A 15,109-nucleotide genomic window follows, 5' to 3' on the forward strand; every position below is an offset into this window, starting at 1 on the left:
AAAGCGTGTCCGAGAAAAGCCAGTGAGATGTTCGTGGAGATAATGAGCGCCTCATTAGAGCGCGAGGCAAATCGCAACCACCTTAATGACCACAACCGCAGCAGAAAAAAAGCGCGTCGCACTATTCATCTAATATATATATTCTCTCACAGCACTAACAAGAAACAGGGTAGAAAAGTAACAAAAATAAATACTTTGGCGCTCCTCTTGGCCCCATCACTGGCCGTCTTTGAAGACCGAGTGGTAAGGAAGCGCCGCGAAGACGTTGTTGAAGAGTGTCTGGATGATTTTGCTGAACGCATCCTCAATCACCTTCTGCAGCTCACCGAAGATCTCCTTCCAGTTCTCATTGAGGAAGTCATTTGTGGTCGGTCCGAGCTGTGGATCACCGTTGAAGAGATTTCCCAGATAAATCCAGGCTCGTGTGGTGGTGAAAGTGAGCTTCAGATTGTCCGTTTGCAGATAATCCTTGCCGTTCTTCGTGATTTTCTTCGCTGCAAGTCACAAAAGAGCCTTTATTAATTTCATCGCCTCCTTTTAGCCACGCCCACTCAAATGCCCCGCCCATAATCCTTAAGAATGCTTTCACAAAACCCATTTATCACTTAAAAACTGCATTTTACCCACGTTTTCAGACACTTTAAGCTGAGAAATGTCTCCGAAACTCACCCGTGAGGCGAATCTTCCCGACCATGTTCTCCAGGGTGATGTTGCTGTCTCCCTTACCCTGAATGGGCAGAATTAGCACTCTGCCGTTGATCGTGTACGGCCCAATGAGCGCCACTTTGGGCGAATTGAGGTCCAGCTCGATCTCCTGCTCCACATTCTTCCCGAATCCCTTCACCTTCGTCACCGTGGCGTTGTTCAGGCCGTAGAACTTCACATTGCGGAACTGCAGGTCGATGTTCACAGGACTGTTGCCGCCCTGCACGATGCTCATCGAGGGCACATTAATGGGATCGAACTGGAGCAGGTGGATGGACTGGATGCCCTCGGGGCGATTCCGCAGCACCCAATTCGTCCGCTCCACTATGCACTCGTGCTCCTCATAGCCGCACTTTGGTATCTCACTGGCTGCAAGAGAATGCGTGTCAAACACCGCGAAATCCTCCTAAACAATCCTCCCCACAGAGAAAGGCTTTTGAAACTCACGCAATTTCGCCGCTGAGGCCACGAGACCGAGCAAAAGAACACCACACACGGACTTGATCATCGTGGAGAGAGAGAGCACTATTCAATCCAAGTTACGAACAACTAATGCTGGCTGATCTTGAGCTCTGTCCACATTTATATCGCCACACGCGGAGAGCATCGCGCCCGTGCTCAAGGAGAGCCTCTTGCCGATCGACTTGCGCTGGTGAAAAAAAAAGGCACTTTTGTGGCGGAATCGGCGTGAATGTTGGCCGATCTGTGATCAATCTCGCCCTCTGTTCGCCCCCAAAAAAGGCCCAAAGACAGTCAAAGTGATTTATGAACTTACACTTGATCAGTTCGCGCGTGTGATACAAAATTCAGGAAGAATCTCACGCACAGACAGTAAGAATTCTCTCGTATGTAATTGATTGATAAATGGATAATCAAATTGATTATCACAATAGAATAGAGACGATGATTCGTCTGATATGCTCGAGACAATTAAGCGACTGGCGAGAGAAAAGGCGGGAAATTAACCGGGAAAACCTGGGAAAATACAAACATTCAATTAAACCATTCGCGATGAAATTCTTGTTCCCAATTTCTCAAACACACTCTTCGTGTCGACTTGACATTGGCAAAGAAGTGTGTTGGCCGAAAAAATGTGCATATATTTTTTCCGTAGAAGAAAAATTGTGTAACCGAGCTGAATTACAGAGTCGGAAGTTCAATGAATCCATTGAAGGCGCGCATCGGATGAAATGGAAAACAGGCCAATTTATGCACAAAACACAATCGAACTGTTTCATCTCGTGCGCTCTCGCGAGAGAGTTCAAGATCCACCCAAGATCACTCTCACTTGCATGGCTGATGAATTTTTCGATGACGGAAGGAAACAGCCCAAGTAGAACGAGTCTCCGGACTTGAGACCTGAAACACAGTCGCGAGCGTGTGTTTGCGAACGAGATCTTCAATTACACGCAGGTTTTCTGAGGCGAAAGTCACGCACAAACAAGATCGCTGAACTGCTTTTGATGATAAACAAACCCAAAACTTGTTTCCCCACAGACGACTTTTTTGGGGGTTTTGATGAATTTTGAGCACTTGTTGTTTATTGGATACAATTTCTAAGAATTTCCCGTGAAGATTTTGGCATAATCAAAGACACTAGAAGCTCCGCCCACTTTCACGCTCCGCCTTTTAAAATCATAATCGTCACTATAAAAAGTGCTCTCGTTAATTTTCAGCCATTTTCAGCAAATCATCAAGAGAAACCAGAAGTTTAGCTCTTATGAATAAGACTAAACTCCAACCATTTTCATACGAGACTTCATTCTATTCTGTTGTGATTAAGAAATATTGCTGACTTGGAAAAGATTACTTTGCAAAACTTCTTCAAGCAATCAAAGTCCAAAACTATTGATTATTTACATAAAAAAGTTTCAATTGCCACTCAATTTCCAATATATTCTCAGAATTGAGTTAAGAAGTTTCCGATAAGGAGTTCTTCAAGCACACCAAAAAGGCATTTCAAGTGCCAAAAATGCGCTAAATTCCACAAAAGTTATTTCTATACTTCCTGCAGAATCTCTAAAGGCACGCTTTTCCCATTCAAATTATCTCGTTTTTCCCTATTTGAGTGAAACTATTGACTGCAATCTCATGAATATTCAGTGGAAAATTCTGCACTTTCCTTATTAGCTCAGTGACTGTGAAAAATCGCACCTTGTCGTCTCAGTGCGTTCCGGTTTTTTCCTGGAAACCATTAAATCACGGTAAATCGTCAAAATAGAGCGTCATGCGAGCTTTGAATCCTCACGCGCGACGGAGATACGAATCTCCGGGCATTAAGTCTCTAATGACTGGTGGCTTTTGTCATGTGCTCACCTTTGGCCCAAACTGCGACGTGCAAAAAGCTATTTATTGTTCTCGGGAAAATCTCAAGAGCAATTTGCCAAGACAGATTGTAGGATCATTTTGTGGTTGAGTCTCGAGATGTTGAGTGATTTGTCAAGTTTTTTTTTTGAAATCAATTTCACGTCTTATTTATTCTAATCCGTATTACATCAGAACATCTGAGCGCAAATTGATGATTTATTCTTGCCATGTGTAAATAATACCATTTTTCTCCTGCTTGCAAGCAAAACAAATAGTTCTTCAATTTAGCCATATGAAATCCATGTGAGAAACTAACTGATTACTTATTAATTTATCTCTCTAAACCATTAATATACATCTCCAGCAGATGGAGAAACATAAAATTGCAGTTAGAGTAAAGAATATGATCAAATTCCTGCATAAAATCCTCACATTGTGATCAAATTGCTAATCGAAAAGAGCGATAAATACTGATATCATGGGAAAATGCGGTGTTTGTTCTGACTGATTGCGAATGAGACTTTGGGTTCAGGGTACAGAAATATGCAATCTTTTAGTGTCACAATTGGGAGCATTCGATTTTCAGGCGCCATTCTTGTAATTCTTGACTTCGTTATGGTCACTTTTGCACCTCAATTACTTCTTCAGCACTTTCAATGGCACTTCTATCGAGGTTTTCGACACAAAGTTTCGTCGCAAGTTCAAGGGGCTTCCAAATGTTGATCTTGAACTAGTGTTGTGAGATAATAAAACAATTTCCTTGATTTCTATCAATTTCATTTAGAGGTTTTAGCAACTTTTCGTTATGAAACACATTTGATACAGTCAATTAAAACTGAGCTGAAATACAATTCTTAACTTGTAGTCAAGCGAAAAGAAGGAAATTCATGTTGAAATATTGAAAATGCTCAAATCAAGAGGAATTTCCGCCATTTTTATAATATCTCAAGTAGAAAGAACTAAATATCTTCCTAAATTCAGTAAAATGAAAGTGTAAAAACGACTTTCGGTGTCAATCTGCGGGCAAAATATTTTTTTCTCACTTGAATTCTAAGCTTTAAAGCTCTCGTCACGTGCTTTTCTTTGCGTATTTGCGCACCTCTCGAAAATCCACTTGAAAAAGTAATCCACTTGGACGACTTTTTACTCTTCACCAAACTCCCAACTGGTTTTATCAATCTAGATCTGCGTCCCAGACAAGAAGCACAGCGAGAAGCATTGAGTGTGCGACGCTAATCCGCTGGGCAATCCCCCAAAGAATCCCCAAAGCCCCCTAATTGCCCCCACATCGTGCCGAGAGAACAGACGGATGCCGTGACTGATGAGCTGTGGCAGGACGCGGAGATCCTGCCAGGCGCGCATGCCGGCATTCCCCTCCCTTTCGCCACTCTCGGGCTGGATTTCCGTCCACGCGAGTCAGTCTGTCTGTGTGCGTCTCTGGGCCACTCTCGCTCGTGGAATTCTTTGTGAAAGTCACAGCCCGAAAGAGAGTGAATGGCTTTGCGGACTCTATTGCGAAAAAATCGTGTCAGTCGCCAAGAGTGTCCCGTCCGGCAGTGATTATTGGCTTTTCGGGTGTGATTCTGTGGCAGCAGCAACAGCAGCAGCAGCAGAGAGTGAGGACTTCCTTCTTGCGATGAGCCATGACGAGAGGAAGCCAAGTGCTGTCAATGGACTCTGTGGAGTGTGAGAGGAAAATCGATTATTGGCTTTAGGGTATGTTAACAAGGCGACGGGAACATTCCACGTGAAATTATTGAAATGTTTCCACGCACAGGAATTCAACACACAAAATCGCAATTTTCGGGGGGTGGAAATCAAATAGATGAATCTCTATTTATATTGTAATATAATTTCATATGTAATTTAATTGAGCTTCCCAAATTCACGATGTCACAATTCATTTAATATTGTAATGTTAAATTGTAGAAAACCACACCAAGGGAAAGAGAATCACCAAAAGTGGTGTACAGAGAAAAGATGTGCTTTAAATATCTCTAAAAAATTCATTCTCAATTTTAGTATATTCCGATTACATTGGCAAAAGTATCACAATTTCAAAAGTTTTAACTTTCCAGGACATATTTAGTTAGTTAGATTTCCGCTAGATGACCAGCAGAAGCTCTTGTCCTTAAAGCAATTTGAAATGAACAGAAATCAACTAATTTTTGCGTATTTACCAAGGTATTTTGGGTGTTTTCTTCCTCTTAATAAATTCCTTTGTGGATTAACCAAGTTTTCCTTATTCTACACTTGAGCTAATAATGTTAACTAAAATAACAAATTAATAAGAAATTATTTGTCTCAGAATACATGCAAGAAAGATGTATTTTCAGTCGAAAAGCGGCTTTCCCTTGAAGCGTGTAACTTTTGAAGCTGTGCTCCAAAATTCATTTTAATTGGTTTTCTGCATAATTGATGAGAATCTGATCCAAAGCGCGCACAAATGAGATGATTAAATTTTCCTCTCTGCTGCGTACAATCCTTGGTGTGAATCATCACGCACGCCCCAATCGTATAACATGAGAACCGCGTGGCTTTCATTGTTTCATTGTGAAATCAATATAGCGGCTCAGGAAGAACTTTAATTAATTAAAGCAGAATCGTTGAGAATCTCCAGGAATGTTTCGTGCCTTTAATCCAGCCTTTAGCAGGAGCGGCTGAATATTAAATATTAAGCACTTAATGGCACTCATCCAACTTCCTCCGCTCTCGCAGGACCACAAATCCGGAGCAATAATGGGCGTTTTGCGGATGCTGCGCCGCTGTGGGATGCCACGCTGGTCAGCCGTGCTCGTGCCGTTCCTCTTCTACGCCATCTTCATCATCGTGGTGCTGAATCTCTCCTTCCCGCTGAAGAAGGCCACCGAGGACACCACGCCGGATTACGTCTCCGTGCCGCCCAAGGCGCCCGAGACCGTGATCCTGGCCAGCGCCGACACGGATGGCACGAATCTCCTGCGCGCCGCCTTCCGCAAGGCTGACCTCGACGCCGACGGCTTCCTGGCCATCCAGGAGCTGGCGAGGTACATCAACACGCGCGTCCGCGAGCATATCCAGGCGGCGGTGCGTGCCAATCCGTTCGCCTTCGCGGAGATCGATGTGTCACCGCGCGACGGCCTCGTGACGTGGGAAGAGTACCACGCGCACTTCCTCAAGGATCACGGCCTGGACGAGGACTACATCGGCGCGCACAGTGAGCAGAAGCACGTGGGCCTGGACAGGAAGACCAAGGAGACCATCATGCGCGACAAAGCGCTGTGGCTGGAAGCGGCGCGCACGGATCCCTTCAGCCTCACGCTGGATGAATTCCTCGCCTTCCGCCACCCAGAGTCCAGCGCCGCCAATCTGCTGAGCCTCGTCGATGATCTGCTGCGCCAATTTGACCTGGACGGCGATGATGTGCTCACGCTGGAGGAGTTCAGCTCCAATCCTGACGACGACGATGACGCCAAGCTGGCCAATTCTGCGTCCCATCGCAAGAGTGTGGCCGAAAAGCGTGAAGAGTTCCGCCGGCTGATCGACAAGAACAGCGACGGACGAGCAGATCGTGCTGAATTGCTGTCGTACATTGATCCGCGGCATCCGCGGCACAGTTTGCAGGAATCGGCGACGCTCTTCAGCCTCGCGGACGCCAATCGCGACGGCAAGTTGTCCTTAGACGAGGTGCTGAGTCAGGCCGGCGTCTTTCTCGCCTCCAAGATGATCAACACATCGGAGAATTTCCACGAAGACTTCTAGAAAAAAACATTTCCGTCCTTTTTTGATCGCGTGAGATTTGTTGCAGCAACAAATCTCTCTCTCTCTCTTCAGTGCAGAAATCGCGCTAATTGGCGGCATTTTGCATTATATATTGTACATACTTTCTGGCGTTCCGGGCTGCTTTTCCAGAGCTTCAAGCATCACAGCTGCAATACAGCATCCGAGGTGGATTCTATCTTCATTTGCGCCAGTGAAATTTATGGTAATTGATGCAAAAGTTCAATTTGCATATAAATTTAAATGTGCTTTTTGCGAAACTTTTCCATCCACCGAAATGAAAGTCTTTGAAATCCGCTAAATTACCATGGAATTCAATGGGAAATTTAAAAGATTTCTCAATCATTCTTTAAGACAGACTTAAATGAACTAAAAGTGCAATTGAATTCAATTTTACAGTCTTTAATTATTCCCCTTTCCTTATCACTGCAATTCAATGTTATTTAATCATTTTCAATTTAATTTGGTCCTTAAAGAGGCGAAAAATTGAGAATGTGAGATTAATTAAAGAATAATATTTGTATAATCAAGAGGAAACGAATAAAAAAGGGTTCATTTTTCATGCTCTTCTTGAGAGTCTGCAAATTGCGTGATAAGAGAGCCCATTTTTTCAATGTCCTTTACACTCTCTTTGCAGGAAACATTGATCCAGACCAACAATGGTGAAATACTCCTGGCTAGTATTGAAATTCAACCACAATCGAGTGCTGGAATTGTAATTTATGCCACTCGAAAAGGTGGGAAAACTATAAATAAATCGACAGTCATTGGAAAATAATAGTCAATTGAGAATCTTTCCAACTTTCAAAGTCGAGCGCCACTCATTGAACATGTCGAGTCTGCAGAAGACAGCAGGAAATGTATTGGAAAGGACTGCTTAAGAGGCTCAACGACAGATTTGCCCTCAATTTGAGGGGCGAATCAATAATTCAACTGACTTTAAAGACATTGAAATTTCCAGCAATTCACCGAATCTTCAGCTGCAGACCGTCCAAAAAGGCCAAAATCTTGTCACTCCTTCTCGAATTGCAAGGAAAAATTTTCACAGCACAAGAAAGAAAAAAAAGCACAAATTCGAGAGCACTGAATGTGAATTAGAATTACAATGGAAACGGAGATTTTCATACAGAAAAAAGTGTTCATAAAATGTCCAAAAAAAAAGTAGTTGAAGAAGCAAAATGTAGAATAAATATCGATAAATCACAACTTTGCGCATCATTTTTCCAGCCATAAAAAAAACACCCACACTTTTATTCACCTTCAATAATTTATTTGTTTTTATACACATACTGAACAAGTTTTAATTGATTAGTTAATATTTTTTCTCTCTCATTAATATTTCATGTCTCAAATGTCTCTCACTTCTCAGACTCTTTCGCCGCGCCCTTTTTTTCTTTTTGGTGAAAAAGGGATGAAGAAAGAAGGAAAAAATTGTCCTAATATGAGTGAAAAGGAATTTCCCTCAATGTTTCATTTTTCCACCTACTCATCTTCTTCTTCGCCGAGCAATTAAAATCGAGAAATGAAGAGTAAAATGAAACTTTAATATGAAAAAAAAGTGGGGCCGAATAAATGGAAAGTTCCCGATTTGTGTTTCATTTTTATTATTATTACTCTATCGAAGGTGGGCTTTGAAGAGGACAAAAAATCCCCTCGCGATACCACTTAAAGAATGCCATTCTCTATTAGCTTAAGAAGAATTTTTTTTTGTAGAATTAACAAGAATCATTCTCACACATTTCCATGCGCGCCCATCGAAGGAAAAAACACAATTTTATATAGAAATAAATTCCTACTAACGCTACTGACTTAAAATCAAAAAGAATATTTTCGCCTAAATCCACTCACTTTCTCTCCTCCTCTTCTGGCTTTTCTCTCTCTCACTCACACAGGAGAGAATTCATTGTATATTCACTTAAACTTCTCATCTGCGCTTCATAATCTTGTCTACTTTAAAAACCATTTTTTTTTATATAGTCTCTCTATAACCGCTATTATCCACAATAATTCATAGTTTCTTCTTCACCTCTATTGCTGGAAAGTGTCGCCGCTGCTCAATGTTAAAAAGACGTGAAAGTATCTTCTAAATATGCATATGAGGAAGGACTTTAATTGTAAATTTAACTCTTTAAACATCTCTTCTTTCTTTCTCACTCTCTATCTCTCTCTCTCGTCAATGGCTGTGCTAAATTAGTTCTTTTTTCTATGTTTATTTGTTTCTCTTTTTCAATTTGCTAAAAACCTCAAAATGCGCTCTTTTTTTCCCCCTGCGCGGTGGTTTTGTCAACGAAGATGATGGAAAGAAAAGCTCTTTTGCAGATGATTAACAAAAAAATTAAAGACTTCTCTTTCACTGGCAAGAAAACGCCGTCATGCGCATCTTTTCACCCTTTTCAATGCCTCTTCGTCTTCTCCTCCTTTTAACCCACAAGAGAAAATCAACAGGACAAAATGTGTGTAATGTTTTCCAGGAAAATGACCCACTTTGCTAATTATTGTTCTTCCTATGCAATATTTTTTTTTAATATTCTTTATAATTTACATTTTAGCCATCTACCTTTTTTGTATTTTTTTTTTCGCTCGTTAATTGCTATTAAACTGACTTTCTCTATTACATTTACTGCTTTTCCCTCTTTCTCAGCTAAAATAGTTTGTCATTTTTTATTGTTGGACAGCTTTGAAGGTTTGTAATTGTGCCTCATTTGCATGTATTTCTTCCGATTTTATTATAATTCTTCTATTTTACTCTTGAGAACGGAGCAAAAAGTGTGAGTTTGCGTGTGTGATTAAAATGAGGACGTGAAAGGATGGAAAAACTCAGAGCTTCATTCTCTTCCCAAATATCGTCATTTCATCACTCTCACTGGCTATTTTGTTTGTCACTGATTTCAATTACTGAGTTCATAATTACTTTTTTTTTTCTCTTTCATCTAAATCAGCCTGTAGAACTAATTAACAATTATAGTTTTCTCATTTTGTTGTTAAATGTTAATACAATGTTTTCTTCTTCATCTTCCTTTAATTTGTTTTCTTTTTCTTCAATTTCTCCCCTCAATTGCAGCAAGATTTTTCTCTTCTTCAGCCATTCGCCATCCATGGAAACTTTCTTCGCCTTTTCTTCACCTTCTCTCTCTCTCTCTCTCTCTCTCTCTTTCTGTACAATTCTGTCGTGGCCACTTTAGTCCGTTTCAGCTTTCATGCCTCGCACTTCGCCAACGTGACGCTGCTTGTCCAACTCCTCTTTGGTTTTATCCTCAATGGCACGAATGTCCTCCATTGTCAATCCATGCCAGCGATCCATCCAGCAGAACACTTGTCTGCAACAGACAAAGAACCAAGGAATTCAGTACATTTTGTGCAACAGGACAAATTGCCTGGGAATCTTTTGGTTAAATGGAGAAAAGAATGCTTTTCTCTATTACAGGAGAGAAATTCCACATCCAGACTGTGCAAATATTTGCAATACAATGAAATGCCCTTTATTATTAACTTTAAATAGAGCAGAAATTGTGCTTTGGTTTTCATTGCACGGATAAATTCATTGCAATTTGATCATGCAAAAGCACTTGAAAAGGCTTCAAGAACACATATTAGATGCTCAATAGACTCAAGACAATTATTATCTAACATTTTTCATGAGAAAACCATCCAACAGATGACGACCCTTTGACAGTTAAATAAATAAATAACATTTTTCCCTCGCAATTCATCACTTTGGAATGTCTTTACGCTCTGTTATATTCTTAGTCATTATAATGTTTGTTTTCTAATCTCTGAATTTACATTCAAAACATACCAAAGAAATGTTTTGTGTGTGAAAGATTATCTAAGAAAATTCTTAATCATTTCTTTACTCAAGCCTGAAGTCTTTTACTTTCTCTCAAGTCGGGAAAATTTCGATGAAATAATTGCAAAAAATAGATTTTGTGAGTCGGAAGTAAGATAGATAAAAAACCCCAGGATTTACTCTCTTCAAGGTGACGATAAGAAAGCTAAACTCTGGCCTTCTGATAGCAGAAAAAGAGAAGAAATTGAATAGATTACCAAGAATTAAACATCAAAATCACCAAGCGAAACAGGATTCTGTGCTTTGAGCTGAATTGAACAGAAATCATTTAGCAAATAAGCAAGAGAAGCGTGAGAAAAGCCGAAATGACCGTTAATCATACGTGAAAAGCGCGTGAATTCAACAAGGAAATCAATAAACTTTACAGTCCACGCGATCGACCAGCAATTAATCATCTTATCAGTCTCTGCTGGATGATTTTATCAGCTCAAATTTAATACATATGTTGACTCTGTGCTTGACTCACCGATGGAAAGTTGTGAAGAGTCGTCGCTCGGACTTCTGGATGAAATTCTCTATCCTTGACTGGAGTCCGAACCATTTGAACTCGCACGTGACCAGCTTATAGCACGTCATCACAGGATCCACCTTCTTCATCCAGTCCGGACCTACGAGCGGCCCACGCCCCGTCTTCTCCGACTTGAACTTTGTCGGATCCTCAGACGGTTTGTAGTCCGCCGAAGACACGGAATCATTGGCGATATCAATGTGCACAACGTCGCGCGTTTTCAGCTTCTCCGGCGGCAATTCGTGAACCTACAGAGAGTGAGTAGTCCAAGAAACACCACAAATTAGTCACAAAGAGGAACATATTTGATGTTATAATATTTGGTGAAGAGAAAGAGAGAGAACATTTATCAATCACACATTTTTCAATCAACTTCTGAGTCATTTTTAGCTTTTTGTAAAAACAAATAACACTCATTTGATTATCTTTACATCATATTGAAAATATTCTCTCTCTTTTTCTCTTTCGTTCGTCATCTCGTCTTCTTGACTTCACAAAACAACACAAACATCACACATTTTCTCACGAGAAAAATCCTCTCGATAGAGAACGAAGTGAAAAAAAAACCTTGAGACGAAAACCAATGCAAAAGGGAAAATATAATCATAACAATAAAAAAAGCCAATGAAGCGACAATGAAAAACAAGCACTTTTCCACTGTTTGATACAAAAATTATACAATTTCAAACGCACAATTGCTTCTTCTTAATCACCATGTTTTTCCCGCCTTACACACAAAAAAAAATCTTCATTTTGTATTTGTACCAAGAAAAAAAAAACAAGGAAACAAGATTAATTCGATTTGACGCAAAAAGAACAAACCTAGAAATTGTTAGGAAAATAAAAACAGTGTCTTTAATTATTATTCGTACTGTAACACCTTTTGGTCACGCAGACGCTTCGAGAATGTTTCAAATTGAATGTTTGTGGAACTTCCAAATTAGTGAATTTGGTGATATTGAATGGATTTTCTGATTAATTAATTATTCCATAACTTTTAAGAACAAAAGACTGTGAGTAACAAATTATTTCATAGCGAAACACGAAAAATATCAAAATACAATGATTTTTAGTCACTTTTTAAATTAAAGCTTTAGCATTTTAGGCTCAATTTTGGTGGGTTTTTCTACTTTTTTTTCTTTCTAATGCCTAAAAAACCCAAGACTTTTACATTAGATAATAAATCTCTAGATAAATTGTCTTTTCTCGCAAAACACTTTGAAATAACATTATTTTGAGTGATCAAAAGTGTCTAAAAATGGCAAATTCTCCATCAATTTGCCTGCCAAAAGTGTCCAAAATGTGTTACATCAATAAAATAGTGTTGTGTTAGTCCTTGAAACAGGCAAAGAATCATCAATTTGTTATCCCGAAGAGAGAATAAGAGAGGAAAGAAAGTGTCTGTGATGCTAAACTTACGTTGTGCTGATTACCCACGTCACCGACATGGAGAGACTCGATGCAAATCACAAAGTTCTCTTTCATGTATCCTGGATTCTGCATTTTGCAAATTTGAGGCGATTTTTTGTTGTCATTGCACACAAAAACACACGATTTTTGATTGTTTTTTTTTTTCAACACAGGACAACAGAATGCACACAGAATTTTGGTTGATGATGAGTTTCAATTGCGGATCCAATAATTTTTGTGTGTTGGATTTGGTTTTTAATATCACATGTTGAGAGAGCGCGAAGCGTGCAACAGTCAGAGAAAATAAAAGAGAAACTGATTAACAAGTCTTCCTTCAACTTACATTATCATTGGGATCAACTCCGGGCAAGTGAAAGGATTCAATGTGAATTTCAAAGTCCTTCTTCATAAATTTGGGGTTCTTTTTTTCAGTTTTATGGTGGAAAATCAATATGAGGAACGAGGATGCGAATATTGTTGGGAGAAATAAAGAGAGAGAGAGAGAAAAAAGTAGAGATAAATATACAGTAAAGAGGCTGAAAAGAGGCCCAAAAGTGGGCTTAACATACGGTAATGACTGTTCGACAGTAGGGATAGGCATTCCAAGCCTCCTCGTGGATCTCCAGCGATCCCTTGGGCGCCAGTAGTCGGATGAAGGCTGGCACTTTTGACGCTAAGTGGTAGATTTTATACGTATACTGTCCGGAACTGTACCGCCCGCCTGCAGAATGAAGTCATCCATTAGTCATCAACAAGTCCCGCGCGATGACGAAAGTCTCTCAACTCACCCAGCAGCGGATGGTTGGTGAAGGGTTCGTTCTTGAGCACTTCGATTCCCTCGCCGCCGCCCGTCTCGTTCTTCGACGCCTCCGCCACGGAGAAGAGCTGTGCAACTTGATACTGTGGCCGTCCCGGTTTTCGCGCGTGGAAGAGAAAAGGCGCAATCGATTAGAAATTGTGTGAATTCTCAAAGACATTAAATAACGCCGGAGGGCAAAACATATGGCACGCTTTTTTGCACGGTTTATATAAATCTGCGCTATATATTCTCCTTGCCCAATTCGCGCGCGCGATGATGTAAAAGAGCCACAGATTTTAACTTTACAGCAGCGCTCTTCTGCAATCACCACACGAAAATACGCGATGGCAATTGAAGAAACTACGCGTAGGAAAGCGCAAACCACAAGAATTGCCGAGAAAATACTCTCATTTTCATCAATTTCTCAGAAATCATTATTTAATAGCTTTCATTAAATGCCATTTCTTTGCCTTATCTAAAGTTTGTTGGAAAACTCTTTGAGAAATGTTAAAGTTCCCGAACTGAAGAAGCTAAACTTTTTTGCATTTTTTATCTCTCTTTTTGCGAACACATTTTCAGCGCGAATCGAATTGCTGATCGCCAAACCTTTCGATCTTCACGGACAACCAAAAAAAACGCTTCTCATCAAGATGACAAACAGAAATCAAGCAATTTCCACTATCATTTGATAATCATGGCAATAAATCGGGCGTTTTACGGCCTTCGAGCGCGCTTGCAAGGCGGACAAATTAAGGGCCTAAACTGGCTTCAATTGCACAGGTTCTCTCATCTCAAGAGCACCGCGCGATCGATTGCATCCAATTGACCCCCAAGCGCCCCAAACGCGAGCACTCCAGAGTCAACTCGAGTTGAGAGAGTGACTTTTCAATTGGCAACCGGGCGTGCGTTTTAAATCCACACACACGACGACTGATAAGATAGTGGCTATCGAATTTAAGGGAAATATCGGAAGGCTCTGTTATCTCGGCATTCCGCTGGCCGTCCGGGAAAGTCCTCCTCCTCCTCGGCTTACCTCCTCCACGGTGAGCGGCAAGGTGACTCGGCTGCAAAGAGAAACGCAGAGTTAATTGCACTGTTGGGCAATCGCGCGCCCCACTCCTGGCCAAGACACACAGAAACCCGGAGTTTCGCCAGCAGCGCGTGCGGGAATTCCAGGTGCGCTTCTTCTTCCGGAAGCGACACTCTGGCCCAGTCAACCTTGACCCAGAGAGAGACCCCGCCGAAATTTCGGCTTGTCATCGCGCGCGCCGGTGACGTGGACTCCGCCACGGGGCGCCGCGAAGCCGCCTCGCCTCTCACACCACTTTTCTCGCGAATTTTCCCACACTCGCCAGCGACCGAAGCGACCCCCGAAACTGTCAAACTTTTTTCCTCACGAAACTCCCCCATTTTCCGCCCGTTTCCACCCCACTTTGCGCCCCGCGCGCGCCAGCAGCGTGGACCGTGGGGCCCACCATGGGCGTCGATACTCACAATTCTTTGATTAGCATCCTGAATGGGGGCCTAATTGATGGGAGAAACACAATTAAATGCACATGGGAGGTTCTTCTTGTAGGGCCGAAAAGTGACTGAAAATTCTTCGAAATTCGAGTCGGGTTGTCGACTCACGGCGCCCACGAGAGATTCAGTTCTGAAATCCCACGACTTTTCCGACGCTGACTTGGACATTCTGACCAGATGTCGATCGGAAGGGAATTAATTCTCAATTATGCAGTGATTTTTGAATAATGCATTGAATTGTGAAGGATTGTGA

General features: G+C 41.3%; 3 protein-coding genes across 5 annotated transcripts; 1 reads left to right on the forward strand and 2 right to left on the reverse strand.

Annotated features, from left to right (window-relative positions):
- Positions 1–101: 101 nt before the first annotated feature.
- On the reverse strand, positions 102–1,285 carry LOC132263185 (protein takeout-like). Its single transcript, XM_059762824.1, has 3 exons — positions 1,153–1,285; positions 670–1,074; positions 102–494 (listed from the first exon to the last, which is right to left on the reverse strand). The coding sequence occupies exons 1-3, from the start codon at positions 1,211–1,213 to the stop codon at positions 217–219; spliced, it is 744 nt and encodes a 247-aa protein (XP_059618807.1). The 5' UTR covers positions 1,214–1,285; the 3' UTR covers positions 102–216.
- A 4,466-nt stretch (positions 1,286–5,751) lies between these two features.
- LOC132264718 (45 kDa calcium-binding protein) lies at positions 5,752–7,982 on the forward strand. Of its 2 annotated transcripts, XM_059765009.1 has the most exons (3): positions 5,752–6,976; positions 7,409–7,508; positions 7,582–7,982. In XM_059765009.1, exon 1 carries the CDS (start codon positions 5,752–5,754, stop codon positions 6,751–6,753), a length of 1,002 nt encoding a protein of 333 aa, XP_059620992.1. In that variant the 3' UTR covers positions 6,754–6,976; positions 7,409–7,508; positions 7,582–7,982. The 2 variants fall into 2 exon arrangements, with proteins under 2 accessions (XP_059620992.1, XP_059620991.1); XM_059765008.1 differs by lacking the exon at positions 7,582–7,982 and having other exon boundaries at positions 7,409–7,573.
- A 942-nt stretch (positions 7,983–8,924) lies between these two features.
- Positions 8,925–14,924, reverse strand: LOC132263424 (phosphatidylinositol transfer protein alpha isoform). Of its 2 annotated transcripts, none has more exons than XM_059763189.1 (7): positions 14,830–14,924; positions 14,369–14,399; positions 13,325–13,436; positions 13,106–13,257; positions 12,546–12,623; positions 11,085–11,374; positions 8,925–10,088 (listed from the first exon to the last, which is right to left on the reverse strand). In XM_059763189.1, the coding sequence occupies exons 1-7, from the start codon at positions 14,844–14,846 to the stop codon at positions 9,950–9,952; spliced, it is 819 nt and encodes a 272-aa protein (XP_059619172.1). In that variant the 5' UTR covers positions 14,847–14,924; the 3' UTR covers positions 8,925–9,949. The 2 variants fall into 2 exon arrangements, with proteins under 2 accessions (XP_059619172.1, XP_059619180.1); XM_059763197.1 differs by lacking the exon at positions 12,546–12,623 and adding an exon at positions 12,880–12,957.
- Between the last annotated feature and the right edge of the window lie 185 nt (positions 14,925–15,109).

The sequence above is a fragment of the Phlebotomus argentipes genome, unplaced genomic scaffold, assembly GCF_947086385.1.
Source record: "Phlebotomus argentipes unplaced genomic scaffold, Phlebotomus argentipes genome assembly contig_2, whole genome shotgun sequence".
Classification (NCBI taxonomy): domain Eukaryota; kingdom Metazoa; phylum Arthropoda; class Insecta; order Diptera; family Psychodidae; genus Phlebotomus; species Phlebotomus argentipes.

Excerpts from the sequence above, each read along its gene's own strand:
- LOC132263424 (XM_059763189.1), bottom strand. Across the intron at positions 11,375-12,545 it reads ACGTGGGTAATCAGCACAAC|GTTCACGAATTGCCGCCGGA; the intron begins GTAAGTTTAGCA and ends CACTCTCTGTAG. Across the intron at positions 10,089-11,084 it reads CTCTTCACAACTTTCCATCG|ACAAGTGTTCTGCTGGATGG; the intron begins GTGAGTCAAGCA and ends TGTCTGTTGCAG.
- LOC132264718 (XM_059765009.1), top strand. The coding sequence starts at position 5,752 with ATGGGCGTTTTGCGGATGCTGCGCCGCTGTGGGATGCCACGCTGGTCA.
- LOC132263185 (XM_059762824.1), bottom strand. The coding sequence starts at position 1,213 with ATGATCAAGTCCGTGTGTGGTGTTCTTTTGCTCGGTCTCGTGGCCTCA. Across the intron at positions 1,075-1,152 it reads GGCCTCAGCGGCGAAATTGC|CCAGTGAGATACCAAAGTGC; the intron begins GTGAGTTTCAAA and ends ATTCTCTTGCAG. Across the intron at positions 495-669 it reads CGGGAAGATTCGCCTCACGG|CGAAGAAAATCACGAAGAAC; the intron begins GTGAGTTTCGGA and ends TGTGACTTGCAG.